The following is a 21200-nucleotide window of genomic DNA, read 5'->3' as shown; positions in this document are numbered from 1 at the left end:
AATATGGAACTGTAGGCATTTCAATCTGAAATGCATCTCAAAAAACTGTTCATTTTCTCCTATTTTCTGTTTTAAAAAGTCGTTGTGAAAAAAAGAAAAGAAAAAAGTTTTACTGAATTAACCACTGAAAGCACGTGAGGACTGTATTTCCCTCAGCCGTTGAGATCCGAACAATTGTCTGGTTCTTTGGCCATAATGATTTGGTTCTTCAGTAATTTATTCATTCAAACGCACCATGAGTAATAATACTGCACTATTACCACTACTGCTAGTATTAGTACTAGTGCTACTAATACAGAGTAACTTTACATTTTTACAGGGTGTATATTAGTGGAATTGGCCTATGAAGACTAACGTGACTCAAAACTGTCAGTTCTGAATTGATTAAAACAAGATCCAGCCTGGATGACAGAGCCTGATGGTGAGTAGCTGTAGTGTGTGATGGCGCACCGGTTGTTATATTTCAGGCCGGGGCTGCTTGCCAACAAATGACCGGTGAATGGGCCTATTACAACAGCTTCACAGTCCAGCTGACAGTGAATTATTTCGTCTATTATGGGAACTGGGGTATTAGACAGGAGACTATAATGGCTCTGATTTCAATAGCACTAAAAGACCATTAGGTGGCGCTAAGAGCCCAGAGGATCCGTTCCAGGTGTTTTCAGTGCTCAGATGTTAGATCCTGCTCAGGTGTCATTCATTCAGCAAAGTGCATTGTGGTTACGCAGCAGGATGAGACGGACAAATGAAGGACTTTATCAATCCCCTGTCAGAGAGGAGACCAAAAAGTTTCTTAACTCTCTCTCTCTCTCTCTCTCTCTCTCTCTCTCTCTCTCTCTCTCTCTCTCTCTCTCTCTCTCTCTCTCTCTGTTTCAACTTGCTTTATCAGCATTACAGAGGGTAGAATAAAAGGGGGACAAAACAAAAACAAAAGAATAGGCTATTCATCAGTTTTTGTCATTTTGATTACAGTCTTTTGAATATGTTGCGAAATGAAGTGTTCTTGCAGCCCAGGCTCAATCTTTTCCAGGGCCAAAACCACCATTTCAGCATTGGGGGGGGGCAGATATGCCTGAACATTGAATTGCTAATATATTCCAACAATTTTTTTTTTCTTGGAGTGCATTTTTCTGAAGTGTCTGAATATAGGAGGGGACTTGTACCTCTCAATGTAAATTTATATGGGCGTTACAGCCTTGTTCTTTTCACATGTAAAGCCACCAAAAACAGGCTATTTCAGGCAAATGCTGCATTAGCTGATTACTAGTTGTTTATTAATAAGTTTTATTAATTTTAATTTGGCTGGAATCTGTTATAACTATACTCAAGTTTGAGTTCAAGTCCCCCCCAATATTTATAAATTATAATATATATTACTTTGGCACCCCTCTTGACCCCCTGACCCCCCGCTAAATGTGTCCCCCCCAATGTCTAAGGGAAATTTGTGCCGCTGCCCACAAGTTTTTCAACCAGCAGGCTGACACCTCCTGATCTAATCCTCAGCTGTGACAGGGGAAAAAATGGAAGAAATCTTGAGAAGGACACAGAGAGAGGAGCCCCCTTTCCAGGCCAGACACAAAAGAGAACACCGTAGCAGACAATATGACAACAGAAGCAGCAGGACACCCCGACTGAGACAGACACAGCAACACAGAACGAGGACTGGCCACAGAGCAGCCACAGAAGGGGAATGGCGATGAGGAGAAGAATGACAAGGAGGGATGAGGAGGATGGCAGGGGCACAAAGCATTCATAAGCATGAACAACACACAAACACACAGAAAATGAGGAGGAAACTGGGGAGAACAATAGTGGGATGCCAGGACTTAGTAAAGCGAGAAAGAACAAAATGGATAAATGTATTTTCTTATCTATTCAACAGCCACATTTGCTGCATGTTTTAAAAACTTCCATGAGCTTCGATTTGTTCACCAGCCAGCTCATCCTCCAGCACATCCTCCAGCTCATTCTCCTGGAGTATCTCCCATGGGAGCTTCCTGACCCAGAGCCAAAACCTGATCCTGGGCTGGAAGTCGAGGCGGTGCTGATGAGAACTGATGCCTGAGCGATCCAGATAACCCATCTCCCCGAGGCTCACACTCATGTCAACGACTCGTTCTGCTGCATTAATCCATCAAGTCTGAAGAGACAGGATAGTCGTGGAATTCACAGCTAACAGCTACTATGTCTTGATAATGGAGTTTGAATATAACATCAATAATACTGATATGCAGAGCCGAATGCTGTATGATGGCGCAACGTTTTTCCTTTCGGGGTGATTGACAAGACAAGCCGCTCATCCCATTTGTGATGCAGTTGTGGTTGATACAGTGGCAGTCCGGTCCTTGCACACACAAAAAACAACACTGAGTGTGACTCCAGTATTGTAGGAGGTGATTGGTTACTATTCCTTTGTTCAGAAATGGTGTCAGCATTGCTAAGCTTACCATTAATTGCATTCATCTGGGAGGCAGTGCAAGCTATGCTGCAGATAATGAAGGCTTGGCTAGTGGTGTGATCTCATGTGGACTTGAAAGAAGACGTGTCAAGCTGAATGAGTCCCAGCTGACTGAGATGGTTCTTGATCTGCCCTGTGTTGAGTCTTGAGTGGATTGTGGCACTGCAGCAAATTCTGCAGCTTTTGGAGAGATATCGCCACCATCAGCTCACCACAGAGGAAAGGGCAAGTAGGTTTTTCCCCGCAGCCAAGTATGAACAACATTCCTATTTTACAACCCCAACTAAGATTTCTTGTCATACAGGTCCTAAAAGGGTAGGAAAACGAATAAGCACACAACTATTTCCCTGTCTTTCAAGTCAGACTAGCCATATAGTATAGATGTTTGTCATAAATTTACACAGACAGAGCAGCAGCTTGGCATTCTTCAGCTTGGGTTATTCAATGACTCTTTCAGTGTGGATATTATTGAAACAGACCGTGTATTAGCAGCCCATTGAATAGCTACCATCATCATTCATTGCCAGTATCTTTCTGATATCTTCTACGGTATAGAATATGCAAATCTAGGCATTTGGTGTTACAGGTCATATAATAGGTAAGCATAAATATGACATTTCAACATGACGCACACAGTTTGGCACAGATGATGCCAGCTTGGTGATATCACTTATTCTATTATGAATGTCAACTGTTGAAAGGTGAAATGAATTAATCTCTATACACACTTCTATCATCAGTCATGACTCAGTTGATATTTTGTACACACTACTGGCTAATTGTTTTTGCGGTTATCTTGCTGTTTTTCTGCTTTCATGTGTAGGTCTACTGATGCCAGGTAAATACAACAACTTTTGCTATTGCCATTACTTCCACTCTGTCTTGCTTCATGAAAAAGTGTTTTGGTAAAGGATTTCCACTCTTCGTTGGCTGGCAGGTCAAACTGGTCACTGCAGACCGGATGGCCTGAAGGGCTGCACAGACAGGAGTGTTGGGATCCATTTGTAGCACAACTAGCCACAACTCTGGTGAGCAAATGTGTGTGTTGAAACGCACATTGTCAGAGACGCACAAACATGAACCGATGTTGCTGTTTTTTTTTTAATCTTTTAGATAAGCTGTGCTGTCTGCACTCCAGCACAACCTGGTCCTTCTCAAGATTTCTTCCGTATTTTTCCCGTCACACCTGGAGTTTTGCCTTGCCTGCTATGAGGATTAGGGGGTGTCATCCTGTTTGCTGTAAACTTGTGAGCCCTTTGAGACTGTAAACTGTGATTTTGGGCTTTAAATAACCTTGACCCCGAACAACAAACTCTTTCTTCTCTCCATCTCTCACTCACATTTTCACTGTTGTCTTCCTGCAACAACTTACCTCTCAGAAGATTTTAGGGCCAAACTTCTCCTTGAGTTAGACTTCTGTTGAGGTGGTAGACACACATCTATCTCTGCAGGGATCCTTTCCATAATGCTGTCAGACACTTGTAATGAAAAGGCTGTCAGTGGCAAAACGAGCACTTTTAGTGGATGTAATTTGATGTGCACAATTGCCCAGTAGGACACTGAAGCCTGTTTGGCGGCTGCCAGCTGAAGCATTCTCAAAAACGTTTTGTCCCTACAGCCCAGATGATGGGAGAATAAGGGTTGAGGAAAAATAGACAACCAGAACTACCTTTGAAGAGCACGGATACCTGCTACTGCTTTGTTGCTTCAAAAGTTGGTTGACAACTATTTGTGTTCATCAGCATCTCCCAGTGCATATTGTGAGATAAAAAGCATGTGTCAGACTCAATTATAGGAATGTGAAATATGAGGAAAAACACCAATTAACCTGTCCACTCGCTCACGGATAGTACTCTGTTCTCTTTCACAACAGATACACTGAACACACAAAAATACATAAGTTGAACATTTATCTTTAATATTTGATTTCATGAAAACTGCAGAAGCCCTTCTGATAATGCCCCACAATCCACATTGACATCATTTAAGATTTCACATGCAGTTATTTCTGTGCAACACACACAACTACACCACGGTTATTCATCAACTACACAATGGCACAACCCATATTTCTCTCAAATGGTACTACCAAAAACTGTCACCCTCAGTACACACAGGATTACATTACCAAAAGTAAGAAAATATCCCCTAAAAAATGTCATTACAAAGTCCCTATTCCCTGCTGAAAATATGGGAAATGCAGTTACAATTGTGATCTGAAAACATTAATACACACATTAAGGAGAGTATTTGATATGTAACTCAACCCCACTCGTTGACAGCCAAACAGAATGAGATAATGAGAAAAGACGTAAACAGTGAGGATCAAATGCATCCAGTGAATGAGTTTTTCACCTGCATACTGCAATGATTTTGTCGATTCAGTAATTTGTTTTAAATAAGTTATTGCTATAGTTTGACCCATTAACGTCCGCAGCAGAAATTCCTCAAATCGCTCAACATATGAGGCTGCAAGAGAACAGAAAATGGATTTTTCTCCATTTTCGTAGAGAATCACGTCTGCTACAACATCTCACTGAAGACCTGACAGTTTGTCCATACTTCCACTCATCTCCTCATCTCCGCTGTCCTCTGTACACACCTCTCTCACAGTCTGGAGGCTCAGTAAAAATGTTTGGTCTCTCCCTGTCAACTGATGTTAACAATCCAATCAGCTCCTGAGCAGCGAGCCTTTTGAGAGTCAACCACATTTCACTTACAGCACCTTTTCCTCTGCGTCTGCCAGCAAGACTAACAGAGGCAACCTGCTACAAACCACATCAATGGCTTTGGCTTTGGGTTGTTTACGTGAAAAAATGATCCATTGAGTAACCACATGGGACCAATGAGTAAGATAGAGCAACAGTTACATCATATACTTGGTATCATTGGATTCATTTTCAGTGATACAATATGTGCTTTAATGAAGTGTAAATCTGACATTTCGTAATATTAATGTTAAACTTATTTTTGTGATTTTTTTGTGTGTTTTTAAAATAAAATCTAATTTCGCTATCTATTAAGGCATGATAAATGTGCAAAATTAAAAATTTGGATTTTGCCATGTGTAGCCACATGTCTTGAGAGTTTCCACAGCAAATTTTGTGTTTCACAGAACAGAGAAAAAAAAAATCTTTTCTTTAACATACTAAACATAGTCATTGGTCATTAATCGGTTGACACTACATGCAAAACTGAGGTGTGAAATAATTTTGAGTTACCTCTCTAAATTCAGTCTATAGTAAAATATATCCATACTGAAGGCTGTGGCCCCCAAATCTTTTGCTTCTATCCACCAAGTTATTATTCATGATTATTCGTTCTTCTCTTTGAATTGAAGAGATGAAGAACAAATAGAGTTTCTTTGCCCCTGCATCACTCCACCAAATCCTTTACACCTCTTCACCTGCTCTATACCGCTTTAACTGGGGCGAGCATCATCTTATGTGATAGCTGAAGCATAGCATGCAATGCCACTGCACCCACATGGCCAGAAGACATCGAGACATGGTCCACTTTTCTTTTTGGACAGATATGACTACAATGCATGGTTGAGTGGCGTCACATAATTGCTAGGGAAGGTGCCTGTCTGGCTGTTGCACGTTCCTTTCCACCAGTCGGGATGGGACCTGTCCAGCACTTCAACGATGTCTCCACGCTTGAGGCCCAGCTCGCCCTGCTCCTGAGGCTGAAAATCGAACATCGCCTGAACGTACATGTTCTGAAGAGGGATGACAATGGAGAAAATAAAGGTTAGGATTTGGAAGGCAAAGTACAGTCATTTGTTTTGCTGTTCATCTGTGGAAATAGGGAAGATAAGTCATGAGCTGGAATTTTTTTTTTAACTTCATCAAAATTTGCTTATCCACATAGGCCTATTTGTAATCTCTGAGTGTTACTTTGTGCTTTTATGGTGTGTGTGTGTGTGTGTGTGTGTGTGTGTGTGTGTTTTTATCTCAAAGACTTTTTTTTTTTTTTTTTTTAAATAAAGCTCACAAGTAAAGAACAGATTTGGCACCTGATATATTAAATCTTCTATGCTCAAGATCTCAGAATTGCACTCTACCTACATTGAACCTTATTATTACAAGCTTACAGAGCACTATGTATTTAAATAAGGGTTTGAATAATGTATTTAATGATCACTTCAAATTCAGCAAGATTTCCTTTTACTTCTGTAAATTCAACAAGATTTACAGAAGCCCTATAACCTTCCAGGACACTTCTTTCTTTTTCCAAATCAATGCCATCAAATGATATGCTATAAATTCATTCACTGGTCTTTTTTGACACCTTGAGGACTTCAACAACTGAAACTCAGAGCTAACCCCTATTGCGACTTCTGTCCAGACAATAACATCAGTGCTTTTCTTCATACCGCTTATTAGTGTCCGTAAGTTATTAGATTTTGGGAAAAGTAATATATAATATTACTGAGAGAGCCGTCCCTCACTCATAGTCTCTGCTTCTACTTCATTATTCCTGCTCTTTGGCGTTAACTACAAATAATAGGCGCTTCTTGTTAGCTGGTCTCACAGCTGCTAAAAAGATGGTAGCTTATCGTGTGAAACCACCACCTGAACAGTCAGTAAGAGCATGGCTCTCTTCTTACTGGGATATTGTACAGCTAGAGCTTTCAGCACATCCAGCACAACAGCATTATGCCAAAACACAAAATATTATTTGCTGGACAAAGCCAATACAGAAAGTTAGTGCTATATTATAAATGTTATCTTTCTTTTTTAGAATATGCATATTATGCTGTATGCATATTCTTTGATTAACTTATAGATATACATATAATTTGTGTATTCTTATGGCTATTTCTGTGGATATCACCATGGATGATGTTGGAAATAGCATAATTATCTCATTTATGCCGGAATGATACACTCTCAGAAATAGAGGCACAGTGGGAGTTAATTTACCTTCTCAGGCTATTTGTTGGACCCCCAGGTAATTATGAATTAATTGATCACAAAAAACAGGTAGGAGAGGTTTTCCATTGAATTTCCTTTGCAAAAAGTGGGATCACTGTCATCACTTATGTGTATCTGAAAATCCCCACTTGAGTTCGACATGGCATTATTTACTGTCAAAAGTCAAGGATAATAACATGGAAAGTACGTGTTTGTTTATTTTTCTCTTCACTGTTGGATATCTTACATACAAGGAAATCTTAGCCTGGTAAGATGAAGTCAGCAGCCTTCTGGTCCTTTTTGCTTGAAGACAATGCTGCACCAGGCAGCTGACATGACTAACTGCGGTAGTCAACTCTAATTGAGTCCACTTGCTAGTCTGTTAAGCTTCGCAGTATTTTTGAAAGGATTTGTAGGATTTCCCAAAGGATTACATGATGCAATCTTGTAATGTGGTTGTCTGACATGAGGATTTTACCCGGTGTTTGTGTGTGTGCTTGTATGTGAGTGCAGCTGTGCACCCACGAGTGTCCTTCTGTTTGTGCCTGTGCTCTCTGTGCATGCACATCTGTGTGTGTGTGTGTGTGTGTGTGTGTGTGTGTGTGTGTGCGCACAGAGTTTGTATAAGCACCTTGTGTGCATGTGCATGTACGACTATGAGGACTTCCACATTGACATGCCTTGTTTTTAGCTTGATGACCGTGTATTTTTTTAGTGGTTATAAGGTTTTCATTTGACAGCAGCATTTTTATTACTACTGTGAGTTTTTGCCACGTCTCACCTGCTTGTCCATGTCCCGCAGCAAGATGGTCTGGCTGCGGGACACCGAGGATGTTCGATGGTACTCCACCAGCTGGTTTAATGAGTTGAACTTCACCACCCACAGGAAATACTTCCCTGAGCCGTCACGCAGGATCCTGAAGTGCTGGACCTCATTGCCACTCCTGGGGACGGTGAAAACATGAAAGACCGTAATGCATGTGTGCATTCTAAAAACTTTATTTTTCATGATGTTTTTTAATTTAAAAAGGATGAAGATAAAAAAATAAAAGGCCAGTTATTCAAGGTTAGACAGATTCATGAACTATCCAAAACACCACTCAGGAAGCAGGATGGCACAAACTTTTACATTTGCTTTCCTTTGAGATCTTTGCATTGTTTATATGAAAGATTTCACTGTGCTAATCCACTTTGAAATTCACCACCACTGAAAAGCAGGCAGCCACTGGGATTTCCTGTGGTTGCATTGCAAGAAACAAAGTGAGACTTCATCCAGTTTCCCAGGGAGCTCAGAGTGCAAATGAGCTTTCTCTGTCATATCCCATCATCACAGCCAGTTTGGTCTGAAAACATGATCCAGCTATCACAGTGAGAGAAGAGTTTTCACAAAGACACAGGTCACCTTGCCTGAGGCAAGCGAGTCTGGGACGACCGACTACTGAGCAACTAACTTTACATTAAACGGCATCTTATGAAAGATTTTTACTTTGATCTAGCCCACAATTATCTCAGCAGATCTAACGATGTGCTGGAAGGATGGACTTCTGTTCATTCCCAATTTGGCTTGTTGCTGCTCACTGTATTGAGTTTAATGTACATTTTCTGAACCATAAAAACCTTCTCCCCTCAAGCTGGAACCCCTCCCACCCCTTACAGCTCTAGAGGCTGCGACACGTTTCCCCAAACACTCGTATTGTAGAATGAGACGAGGGAGCAGCCAGAAGAAGCTGGAAAAGCGTGCTATGCCTTTCACACTGAAGGTTAAAAACAAGAATAAATATGAATATGGTAACACTTTATAATAACCATTATTAATAAATGGTAAATTGATAGGTAAATAAACTTAAGTTAATAGTTATTTTACTGTCAACAAACAATGAAATGTTAATAATGTGTACTAATCATTAGTCATGATATAATTTGTTATTTTAACATCAAATAAATGTAGTGCAATTAAAGTGCAATATTTCACTCTAAAATGTAGGGTTAGTGGCTGTGAGCCAGATAACATGTGTTTAACATTGCTTAGTTATTATTTATTAGTTTTTTTATTATAGCTTAGTTATGGCATTACTAATTAGAAAACATTCTTAATTATCATTTCATGGTTTGTGTACAGAAAAAATAACTTAGCTAAAGTCCAATGAACTATCAATTTACCATTTATGAATAATGGTTATCATAAATCGTTACCATAAATATTTTTGCTTAAAGAGAAGAAACCTGGCGACAGGCAAAAGGCATTCAAAGTGTAACCAAGAGGATGAAAAAAAAACTTAACGTTATGTCTCAAAAAATGTCTCACACACACACACAATAATCTGATCATTAGGACAATAAGAGAGATGAGAGCTTATCTGAAAATAGTGTAAATTTGTAATGTTTAAAATAATGTTTTATGTCATTTGCAGTGTAAAATAGCCTACTGACAGCAACTACCATCAATTTTTCATGGTGTCCAAAGCTCTCTTTAAACTGATGTGCAAAACATTACCAAGTAACCCTTCATCATTATTTTTGGTCAACAAATCCATTTCGACCACTTCTTTGCCTAACTGCATAATTGCTTCATCAAAAAAGCGACGAAACTTTTTTTTTTGTGAAACTGGCAAATTTTAGTTAATTTCAATCTCAAATTGAGCGACAAATTCACAGACTGAAATCCATCCAGTGAAGTGGCACTGGGGTCAAAAGAGAGACAAACATCAGAGAAAACGAGCAGGCAGGCAGGAATTTCACTCCTGGCTGAACAAGGTGCTGACCTGACAGAGAGGGAGAAATCTCCCAGCGTGGTCTCGCTCTCTCGAATGAGGAAGGCTCCATCCACTCTCTGCTTGCTCAGGAGTTCCTCAGCTGTGGCCCGCGCGATCTTACCGTAAAACCAGCTGTAAAAAAAAAAAAAAAAAAAAAAATCAACAGCACAAAAAACAAGTCACGCTTTACACCTGTAAAACAAGCTAGACATGACCAGTCACAGGCATCAACTTTGAAAAGAAAGATGACTTGAAAACAAAGAATTACTCTGAAGCTGAAGACATGCTCAAGGGTAGACAAGGTTTCCAGTTTTTATTTCTACACAAATACCTCAGTTTTAACTTTTTTTTTTAGTCTCCAATTGATAAAACAGTAGCATCTATGTGAACACAATGATGCCGCCTGATTTGGCCAACACTCAATACCCTCAAAAAATTCAGCTTGAAAGTATTCCATGCACATTTTTCTTGTTGTAATACCTACATCCAAAATAATTTACATTTATAATTTAAAAATCAACCATAAATGAGCATCAGCAAATGTTTATTTCTTTTTGTGACACGTGGTTTATTTTGTTAGTGTGAATATACTGTAGCTGTGTTTTATTGCTTGTGATGACACAGTTCTGCAACTGTAATGTCAGATGTGACTCGAACGCAGCATTCGAATATTTGAATGGTCTACTGGCCATTGAGCTCACACTAGTTAAAAAGGACACATCCAATGCTGCAATATATATGTTTCATGCAATGGATTATTGGATGCAGGCTGCTCTCATTGCACTGTGAGCATTACTGTGCTAAAAGGATATATTTAAACTGCTTTTTGGGCCCATGAGTGTGCAATGGACAGCAGCACTCCCTGCACACTGGAGCTTTATAAAGCTCTACAGTAAAGTGATACTATTTTGAACATAAGCAAATCTCATGACGATAAAAAACAAAATTAAGGAAATAGGCCCCAGGTTGAAAATAACCAGAATTATCCTTGTTATCCATAAATTAGTTTTCAAACAATATTAAAGTGCAATCACCATCGGTCACCTTAATGGCAACATGATGTTTTTTCATGTTATACAGCAAGCCCTCTTGTGTATTAGTGACAAAATGATGCAGTGACAAACCGCTCATTGCATGGTGAAGAAGTAAAGAGTTATAACAACTGTATTCCAAACAACCTGAAGCCTTAAATTTAGATTTGACCGTATTTTCAAAGGACCCCTGCATATCCAGGAAGAGAGAGAGACAGAGAAGCAAATAGAGACACAGACAGAGAGCTAGATCTCTTCCTGTTACGGGCAGTAAATTCAGAAAAATCAGTTTTCTGCCTCTCTGAGCCGATGCGGCAAGACACACCTGTGTACTGCAGAGTGATGTTAGATGTCATAAGATTTTGCTCACATACAAACAAGATCATTGTCAAAAAGAACTCTAAAATGACACCATTATATTTTTACACCTCAAAATACAATGCCTCTTGCCAGCAGCCAGCAGCACCTGTCAGCTACAGTTTGTTGCCTTATGCTGTGGGATCACAAGCTTTTGCATGGCGTCTCAAAGTAACTGACAATTATTATTATTATATTGAGTGCCGTGGAGTTGTTTTCTGTCCATTTTCTGTTCACTGTGATGGTAGAAAGTTCAGAACAACAGCTCAAAGCTTAACCTCTCCTTCTTTTGGACACACAAAAGACCTGATGAGTCAGCTGAGTGAATGTCACTTGACAAAATGTCAGCACCTTCAGCACACCTAAGGGAATACCACAGCTTGAAGGCAACTTTAATAAAATACAAATGACACATGTGGGTCAGCGATGTTGTGTAGAATCACCTGCAGTTTCAGCTCATGGGACAAAACATGAGACTTTTTCAGTCAAAGAAGCAAATGTTGAAGCCTGAGGTGAAACAATGACTACATTGTTGTCAAATCCATGGACACAAAAGATGAAACACAGAAAATAACTGCATGCTTTTGTACCCAGTATGTGAACACTTTGTGCGTGTTGCTGAATAACAAAGATAAGAGCTTTTATGCTTTTGCACAGCATAATTAGCATTTGTAATCAGATGAAACATCAAATGCTACACAGTTGAAGCAAGCTGGCCTCATCAGCTGATAGCATTTGCTCATGAGGTATAAGGTAGAATTATCATGAGCTATATGATTGTGAAGTGACTATAGGTTTCTGTGGAGGCTATCAGTCAATCTAGTTTCTAGATTGACTATAGTAACCAAGGAGTGGCATCTTCTTGACACAAAGGCTTAGAGGTTGAAGTGAGTAGACATCATGGCTGCACAGACTTCTTGAGTGCAGGGTAACATGATAAGATGGTCTGATAATCAGAAATAACTTTAGTTTTAAATGTGTTCACTGGCCAGCTGACAGTTTTCTCCCTTATTTATTACGTCTGCAGGAAAACTGACCATGGCAGACTGTGTGGAATGGCATTAAGGCTCGGACACACCAAACTGACATCAAAGAGCTGTTCCATCGCATCACGTCACCTGACCAGTGTCGTGCTCAATCAGTTGAAAAGCCACGGACAGGGGTTGGACTAGTGCCAACAGGACACACTGCAAAAACCAGGGCCACAGATGCTCACTGAAGGCCAAACACTGGCAAACAGCCGATTATTGGCTTGGTGCATCATGGCCTTTAATATACCTCCGGGACCTTCTACACAGTTGACCAAACAGTCACCACTTACTTCATAGAAGGACACAAGGCTTGATAACAAAGCTCTAAGCTGGTTCAGTCTTCTCACAGTTTTCACCCATTTCCCAGTTATTTGTTAGAAAGTCATCAATCATTGCAACAAACGTACCGCAGCATTGCACTGAACATGCACTTGTTATTGTAATACGTCAATTCTGACAGTGTAGTGTGGACAGTCAAATCAAAGTAATATGAAACTGTGTCGACTGAATTCTAGTTGGGGAACTATTTTATCCCTCTAAATATTTCAACTGCAGGTTTTAACAAACAATTGCAATATAAATGAAAGTGGAGAAAAGAGACAGGGTCAAGCTATCAACCACGTTTGGTCATTACAGACCATACGCACAGATTACACATGACATTTTTCAAGTTCAAGTGAATAAAAGTAATACTTGTCTGAGTTTCCTGGTTTTCGTTCACTCATGTTTCATGGCTGAATGACAATAAAGTCTGAGTATTTACAGAGGAGTATACTGAGCATAGCAGTGAGGCTGATTCAGAAGAAAAAGTCCAGGCACTGCATGATCTTTCATACAGATGGAGGGATTCTGAGGAGCCATAACAAAGTGATAAGAGCCCACAAGGAAGTGACAGCCGGCCAGCCTAAGCCACAACTCAGCTCCAACAGGCCGCTTACCACTCCAGGCCACCACTTCCTCCCATTGCATCTTTAAACCAAAGGCAAAACTATGAGCATACTGTGGACCTTCAGCACATGGGCTTGTAAATGAACACAGGGTGTGTACAGATATCAGAGTTAAGAGTTATGCTTTTAAAAAAGATTAATTTTAATTAATTGTCATTGATTTTGGGACAAATCATCTCTCTCTCTTATTCAAATAAGCATTACATTATTATACGGATAAGTATAAAGGTAAGTATTATAGGCCTTTGTGCAGTGCTGTGATGCAGAGAGAGAAATTTAATGGAAAGTTGTAATCTTGATGTTTCTGCACACTGTTATTTGAACAGCTTCTCAGTCTAAGCCCAGTTCAGACAGGACTAGTATTACCTGGGGTCCATATGTAATTTAGAACCCCTGCACGTTTGTGTTTTACTAGAATTTAGTGCCATTATCCCCCCAGATATGATTGAAAATATCAAGGTTCAGTCTAACATCAGCAGCAATAGCACCAAAAGCATTTGTAATGAGCCTGTTGAAAAAAAAAAAATGCTCCCTGCTGCACACATTATGCCATGAATGTCATCCATCCCAGCATCTTTTGAGATTTCGCCCCTCTGACGGATTTAAGCACGCTCTTTCTACAAATGGGTCTCCATGCCGTGTAGCGAGATGAGCATCCTGAATTTGGAGGAAAGAGGAAAGAGGCAGAAAAAGAGGTGCTGGAGGAACGGTCATGGTGACACCCAAGTTGACATACAACATGCTCTTAGTATGTGCATCAGAGTAATACACTCAGCATGCAATCCACCAATTACATTTTTGTGATATCTTGCATACAAGTTGATGTTTTGGCCTGATGGTGGAGCTAGAGGAAAAGTTACAGGGTCACTCAGTTGACAGGGTTCATCCTTGGGGAAGCCGAAACGTGCTCATCAAATTTCATGGAAATTTACCTGATAGATATTTAGACTTAAAGTAAAATGTTGAGTGGATAGACACACAGATGGGTCAGCAGAGGCTCCCTTAGGCCCCACTTGCCTATGGGGCAAAAATATCACCATTGTAGCGACCATTGTAATATCACTGTATTATATCCTTCTAGTCACCTGTCATGACTTACTCATGTGGATGAACTGTGACAAAGTTCTTGGGAATAAAACCCTCTTTCCCATCCTGTTCTGCTTTGTACCACTCCTTGTCAGAACTTTCACTTGAAATCTGCAGAAAAGAAAGAGAGAAAGAGAGAAAAACAGTGACTGAAAATGCAAAAAATGCGTAAAAATGTGACAAAATGACAGGAAAAATGCAGGTGGCTCTATTTCTTTTTCTGCAAAAACACTGCCCAAACACTGTTAAAACTGGCTGAACTGCAAAATTGCAGGTCCACTATAAAATGGACAAACTGAATTTAAATGGTACTTCTAAAAACCATCAAAACCAATTCCACTCTTCTTATCCAGGCTGACTTTGAAACCACCCAGGGATTTGGACAGTGATGTGTGTGTGGTGTGTGATGTATGTGATGTGTGTCTTTGGGACAAACAGACAAAGTGACAAAGACCATTTAATGCAGTTTTAAAGCTTAAGTGATCAAAGGGACTTAAGGGATCAATAAATTTAAATGAATATGAAAATGGTAGACCTGTCGATCCTCTCACCTAGCAAACCAAGAAACCTGAAGTTGAAACTGAGTTCATATGAGTTGAAATGTAGCATTTCAACTTATTTCACAGTGGAATTTCAAGGCCATGCGTTTAGACTATTCAGCCAAAATTAAAAAAAAAAAAAAAAAAAAAGACATCCACTCCTGCAGCCAAACACAGTAACACAGATATCTGTTATCTGTGACAATCCACAGCTTTTGATAGCTAACAGTTTCATTGACACTATTTGTAGGGTTGCCACTGCACTCTGACCAACTGGTGTGTTGTCCTTGGTAAATGGTCTGCATTTCTACAGCACTTTTCAAGTCTGCAGACTCAAATGTTTGCCTCACATTGACCCAGTCACACACTGATGGCAGACGCTACCATGTAAGGTGCCAAACTGTCCATCAGGAGGTTAGGGGTTCATTGTCTTGCTCAAGGACACTTCAACATGTTCTCTGTAGGAAAGGGGATCGCACTGGGAACCCTCAGATTACCAGACAAACGCTCTACCTCCTGAGCCACCCCGCCGCTATCCTTGGTACAGTACATGTTTCTGTGGTAAGAAGAGAGGGTCACCCTCAGAAATACAGCATTCAATAGGTTTACTTGATCAAACCATTTTCGGCCATCCAGCCTTCATCAGTGTGTACACATTGCAGTATGTCATCAGTGTACACACACTGATGCAGGCTATGATTTTCAGTCAACCAGCCATCAGTGTGTACACACTGATGAGGGTTGGATGGCCCTGTGTATCCTTCCAGCCCCAGAACTAAAGGTGGACAGATCTCCAGTGAGGGCTGTGCCATTGTTATGTGTCATTGTTTTTGGCTCCACAAACGAATACCCATCCAGCACCATGGCATCGGTGTGCCAGGTGACAGGGGAAATCACAGCAGATTGGAAACCTTACCAAATCACATGGAAACTACATGTGAATGGATAGCTTGGACTAGGGTTGAGTGGGAAAATAGTTTTATTTATTAATTTGGGGGAACTGCTCCTTAAAGACATTTAAGACTTTTTGAGGACTAACTGATGTAACACGTCTGTTTCCACAAACTGTTTCCCACCTGGCCGCCATAGCCCCCCACCTACTGCCATTGAGAGCCCATCTGTCACTGTCTCCATGCTCCAGTAGAGCGAGCAGGGTGACTGATGCCCTCTCATCAGGTGGGGGGTTCCCTCATGCTGACACAGTGATATATCACCAGTGGTGCTACAAAACATATAAAGTAATATATTCTTTTCTGTATTTCTAAAAGCTACTAAAGCTTGTGGTGATTGATTGGAAATCAGCTCACAACTCTCCCACTCTTTGTTGTGTCTAACTCTTATGCATATACTACCCACGGTGCAACTGTAGTAATTTGTAATTATTAAATATTGTCAGGGAGCTGCTTACACAGATATCACGATATACCTCCAGTGGTGATACAAATTGAAGTCAGTACTTGAGCATTTAAAACTGCACAGGAGGCAACGCTCATGGAGTTCCAAGGTTGGTGGAAATTAAATGTATAATTCATCACAAATATAAACTATTAATGGAATATATTTGAGTATCTTACTCTGTGAATGATATGGACTTTCAGACAGTGTGTCTGCATGGCCACCGGCATACACACACACACACACACACACACACACACACACACACACACACACACACAATACAAAAAAGCAATGTCAGCATCCTCACACAGTATAGAGCAAGTCCCAATTTCCCTGAGACTGCTGCTAAACCAAGAGAATCAGCGGGTCACTGCACACCAGTGGGACTTGAGCGCTCAGTCATTCGCTGGAACAAAAGATAACAGCTGGAGACTGGAGATCACAACTGCAGTCCCTTGAAAATAATGACCAGTGTATGTGGCTCCTGTAGCTGGTATCTAGTTCCAACAAACACTGATAAAGGACACTGGTAAATATACACTGATAAAGGAGGAGGGGCTCTATTTAGCTGCTGAGCGCGATCAGTGCTGGACTGGTCTGTCACTGCTCCCTAATGTGCAGCCATATCTACCAGCTCTCAGACTCTATCCACAGCATGGAACAGAGAAAATGGCCCTCTGTGAGTCTGTGTGTACTTGTGTGTACTTGTGTGTACTTGTGTCCGGCTCCTAAACTCTACTTCAATCCGGCTTTGCAACCAATGAATATCAATGACTGCAGTGATGGAAAAAGTACTCACATCTTTTACTTTTAAAAGCAGAAAAATAAAGATTGGAAAAATACTCCACTGAAAGTCATAGTCTTGCAAGAATGCTAAAGTAGTAGTAGTAGTAGTAGTAGTAGCAGTAACAACAACAACAACAACAACAACAATAATAATAATAATAATAATAATAATAATAACAATAATAATAATAACTCTATTTATGTGGCACATTTCATACATAAAATGCCTAAAAACTGAATGCAATAATAAGGGACAACAATACAAAACAAATACACAAACAAAACAAAACAAACAAACAAAAAAACAACAAAATAAATATACAGCGTAACTGAATAAGCAGGTCTTAAGATGTTTTTTTTTTAAAAGGTGTCAACAGAGATTGCATATCTAATGTAACTGGGCAGGGAGGTGATCCACAGTCTAAGAGTCATTTTGTGGACTACTTTACAGTTAATAAACCAGCATCAGAGGATCTTAGGGCTCTTAATGGTTGATAAGGAGTTTAAAAAGTCTAAAATTTAAGAAGGTCAAAAATGGAATAACTTTGGTAACATTTCTTAGGTGGAAGAATGCTGTCTTGGTCATTTAGTCAATATGTGCTCCAAAGCTTATGGAGCTTATGTCAGAGTCCAACATGACACCTAGACTTTTTGCAAGACTGGTGAGTCAAGTTCCTAAGCCTATTTAAAAGTGTCTTTCTTGCATTTAGCCCCTAGCAGTGGTATCTCTGTTTTTTTTTTTTTTTTCATTGAGTTTAAAAAAATTGTCACTCATCTAATGCTTTATTGAGGCAAAATAAGAAGTCAGAGTTGATAGGCCATTTGGCTTATTTGGTTCAGCAGAAATGTTTACTTGAGTGTCATCTGCATAGCTATGGGAATTTACAATGAAGTCACTGATGATGTGACTCAGTGGAATCATAAGGAGAACAGCAAGGGGCCAAGACAGGTTCCTTGTGTGATACCAAAAGGCAAGTGATGTTTCACAGATCCATGGTCACCCAGACTAACATAACATTTTCTGTCAACCAGTTCAAAGCACTGCCAGAGAGACCAACTCATCTTCCAAGACATTTGATTAGAACATTGTGGCCGATGGTGTCAAATGCTGAGCTTAAATCTAAAAGGATGACAAATGACACTTGATTCAAGTCGGTGGCAAATCTGAGATCATTTGCTAGTTTGACTATTTAAGGCCGTTTCTGTACTGTGGTTGAATCTAAAACCAGATTGGAACTTCAATAAAATGCTGTTCTCATTCAGAAAGGTATCAAGTTGATTAAAAAACACTTTCTCAAGAACTTCACTCATAAAAGGCAGGTTGGCCTGTAATTATTAAGGATGTTTGCATCTAGGTTTGGCATCTTTAATAGATGTTTCACTATCGCAGTCAGGAAAGACAGTACAGGAAAGGTACCTGACCTAATTGAGGCAACTCTGTCCTAAAAAAAAAAAAAAAAAGAAAGGGTAGCAAACTCCTCACATCTCTGGGCAAAAGCCTGCTCAGAATCACACAGAACCTGATTTAGCAGCCTTTTAGCAGAAAAGATGACTATGAGTTTCCACTATTCTCAGTTATCATCTCAGAAAAATGGATCTGTCTTTCAGTCCGAACAGTCTCATTATATGTGACTTTTTTTTTTCCTTTCAGAATACTACAGTGTATCTCTATCTTATGTTTCTTCCATGTTCTTTCAGCTTTCTTATGAGTCTGCTTTAATGAACAAATGTCTTTGTTCATTCAAGGCCTTACTTTCACATCAGACATTTGGTTAGTTTTCAAAGGAGCTTCTTTGTTGAGTGTGTCAGCCAATTCACTGTTGAAGGCATCTACCATTTCATTTACAGGATAATCAAAGATATTTTGATGTAAGAAATTTAAGCATGCAGAATTAAAGACCTCAGTTTTCAGTATGATTTTTTATAGTATTCAATAAAACATTAAAAGATACACAATAATGAACAGAGACAGTGATATCAGATACAGTTAGACCAGTGACAGTGATTCCTCAGGAAATAACTAGGTCAAGACTGTTGCCATGGTTATGACCGGGGCCAGTAAGTTCAAGCTGTCCAAGATATTTAGGAATTTTTGTGGCTTTAGGATCAGGAAAAATTATTTACATTGGAATTATTTGAACATAGCTAGTGATAATGAGGATAATGAGTGTCATAAGTTCTGAAAACTCTGAATAAAAACCTTTCCATAGCTTAGGGGGACAGTAGTATTGTAAGTATAAGTACCACTGTAAGTACCACTGTACTCAAATGTGGAGAAATCACCAAAATTGACCCTAGTGCAATGAGAAGTTATTGACGATTCAACCCCCTGTTTTATTTTGCCTAATCAAGTAAAAAAAAAAAAAATGTTAAGTGGACAGGTTTCAACAACAGCAGCACCTGAGTGTTTAAAAACTATATAAAATATGTTGTGTGTTAAAATATGTGCACCTAGTCTTCTAGGATGAATACCATGCTTCCAGATTCTGGCTACAACGATTGGTGCTTCCTCATAGTGGGGAGAGGCAACCAGAGATAAAAATACACTTGTCATAGTCAGTAAACGAGTGAGGGAGCCTGCTAAAAGTGTGGCTGGAGACATCATTGCAGCCAGCATATAATAACACCCAAACCCACATATGCTACAAGGAATAGCCATGGTGAGCAAGCCTTGTGTTTGTCTGACCCACTGACTGAATACGTAAAACACACACACACACACACACACACACACACACACACATGCAAACACAAAGTCATTCTTCAAAATGCTTTACTGAACAGAGGCAGTGGCACCAAAAACGGAATAGAGCAGCACACAGATATACAAACACATCCAGTCAGCCTCTAGCCCAGTGGTTCCCAAGCCAGTCCTCAAGGCCAGCTCTTGTTCCAGCTCTGCTCTTACACATCTGACCCAATTAGGGGCCATGCACCTTCATGCATGTCCTGTTAAAGTAGATCTGTTTCAACCAATCAGCATGATGCCCTTAAATGGATCAGATGAATGAATGAAATGAAACAAAAACCTGCAGGGCAGATGGTCCTTGAGGACCAGTTTGGGAACCACTGGTCTAGCCTGAAAGCACTACGGAGCTAGATCTGGCTCTAAATGAGATGGCAGTGATCCACAGAGAACAAACACTGAGGTTTAAACGGCTGATAAAATGGTAAGGTCCCCTGTCTAGACATAGCACATGTCTGAATCACCCTGACAGAGGATATGACGTCATGTTGCGGGCTTTGTTTGGGCCAAGATGGGTCAGAGATTGTCATGAGCTAATCTGTATGTAAGTGTCTGTAAGTGTCCGTGTGTGTGTGTGCGTGTGTGTGTGTGTGTGGTATAGGTATTGCTAATGTTGTGGGGACATAAATCTGTTTATACAGTCATGTTGTGGGGACTCGCCTCCCTTATGGGGACAAAAAGCAAGTCCCCTTAGTGAAAATCATCAGTTTTAGGGTGAAGACTTGATTTACAGGTAACATAACTTTAGGGTTAGGGCTAGGCAGGTAGTGGTTAGGGTTAAGGTTAGGATAAGTCTCCAGGAAATGAATGTAAGTCTATGTAATGTCCTCTGAAGTGATGGAAACACGACTGTGTGTCCGTGCGCACGAGCACGCACACATTTTGATGTGGAAGAAATCAGGGAGGGATAATGCTGAGGCTCTGACCTAGAATTCTAAATGTCACTATGCTGAAGAGGGAACATGCTGAAAACACAGAGAGAGAGGAGAAAGAAAGTGAGCGGCACATGGGAGAGATTAAGAGAAACAGAGGCAGCCATGAGGGGAGAGATAAAAAGAGGGGGAGGGACGGGGAGGGAGACAGGATGAGATAGAGAGATAAAGACAGAGTGACTGGGTGAGAGAGAGAGGAAGGGAGGGAGGCAAAAGT

At 40.2% G+C, this 21200-nt stretch overlaps 1 protein-coding gene across 1 annotated transcript in view; it reads right to left on the bottom strand.

The window, feature by feature from the left end:
* Positions 1-4351: 4351 nt before the first annotated feature.
* Positions 4352-21200, bottom strand: part of grb2a (growth factor receptor-bound protein 2a) — a 33384-nt gene continuing 16535 nt past the window's right edge. The window contains exons 2-5 of the mRNA XM_030064825.1: positions 14596-14693; positions 10140-10262; positions 8159-8321; positions 4352-6179 (exon numbers count right to left, since the gene is read on the bottom strand). Coding sequence (XP_029920685.1) covers positions 5997-6179; positions 8159-8321; positions 10140-10262; positions 14596-14693 — 567 coding nt within the window. The 3' untranslated portion in view covers positions 4352-5996. The remainder of the gene's footprint in view (positions 6180-8158; positions 8322-10139; positions 10263-14595; positions 14694-21200) is intronic.

Source organism: Myripristis murdjan, chromosome 1, assembly GCF_902150065.1.
Source record: "Myripristis murdjan chromosome 1, fMyrMur1.1, whole genome shotgun sequence".
NCBI classification, from domain to species: Eukaryota; Metazoa; Chordata; class Actinopteri; order Holocentriformes; family Holocentridae; genus Myripristis; species Myripristis murdjan.
Note: the sequence above shows the minus strand (reverse complement) of the source record. Positions and strands in the feature narration are given on the sequence as shown.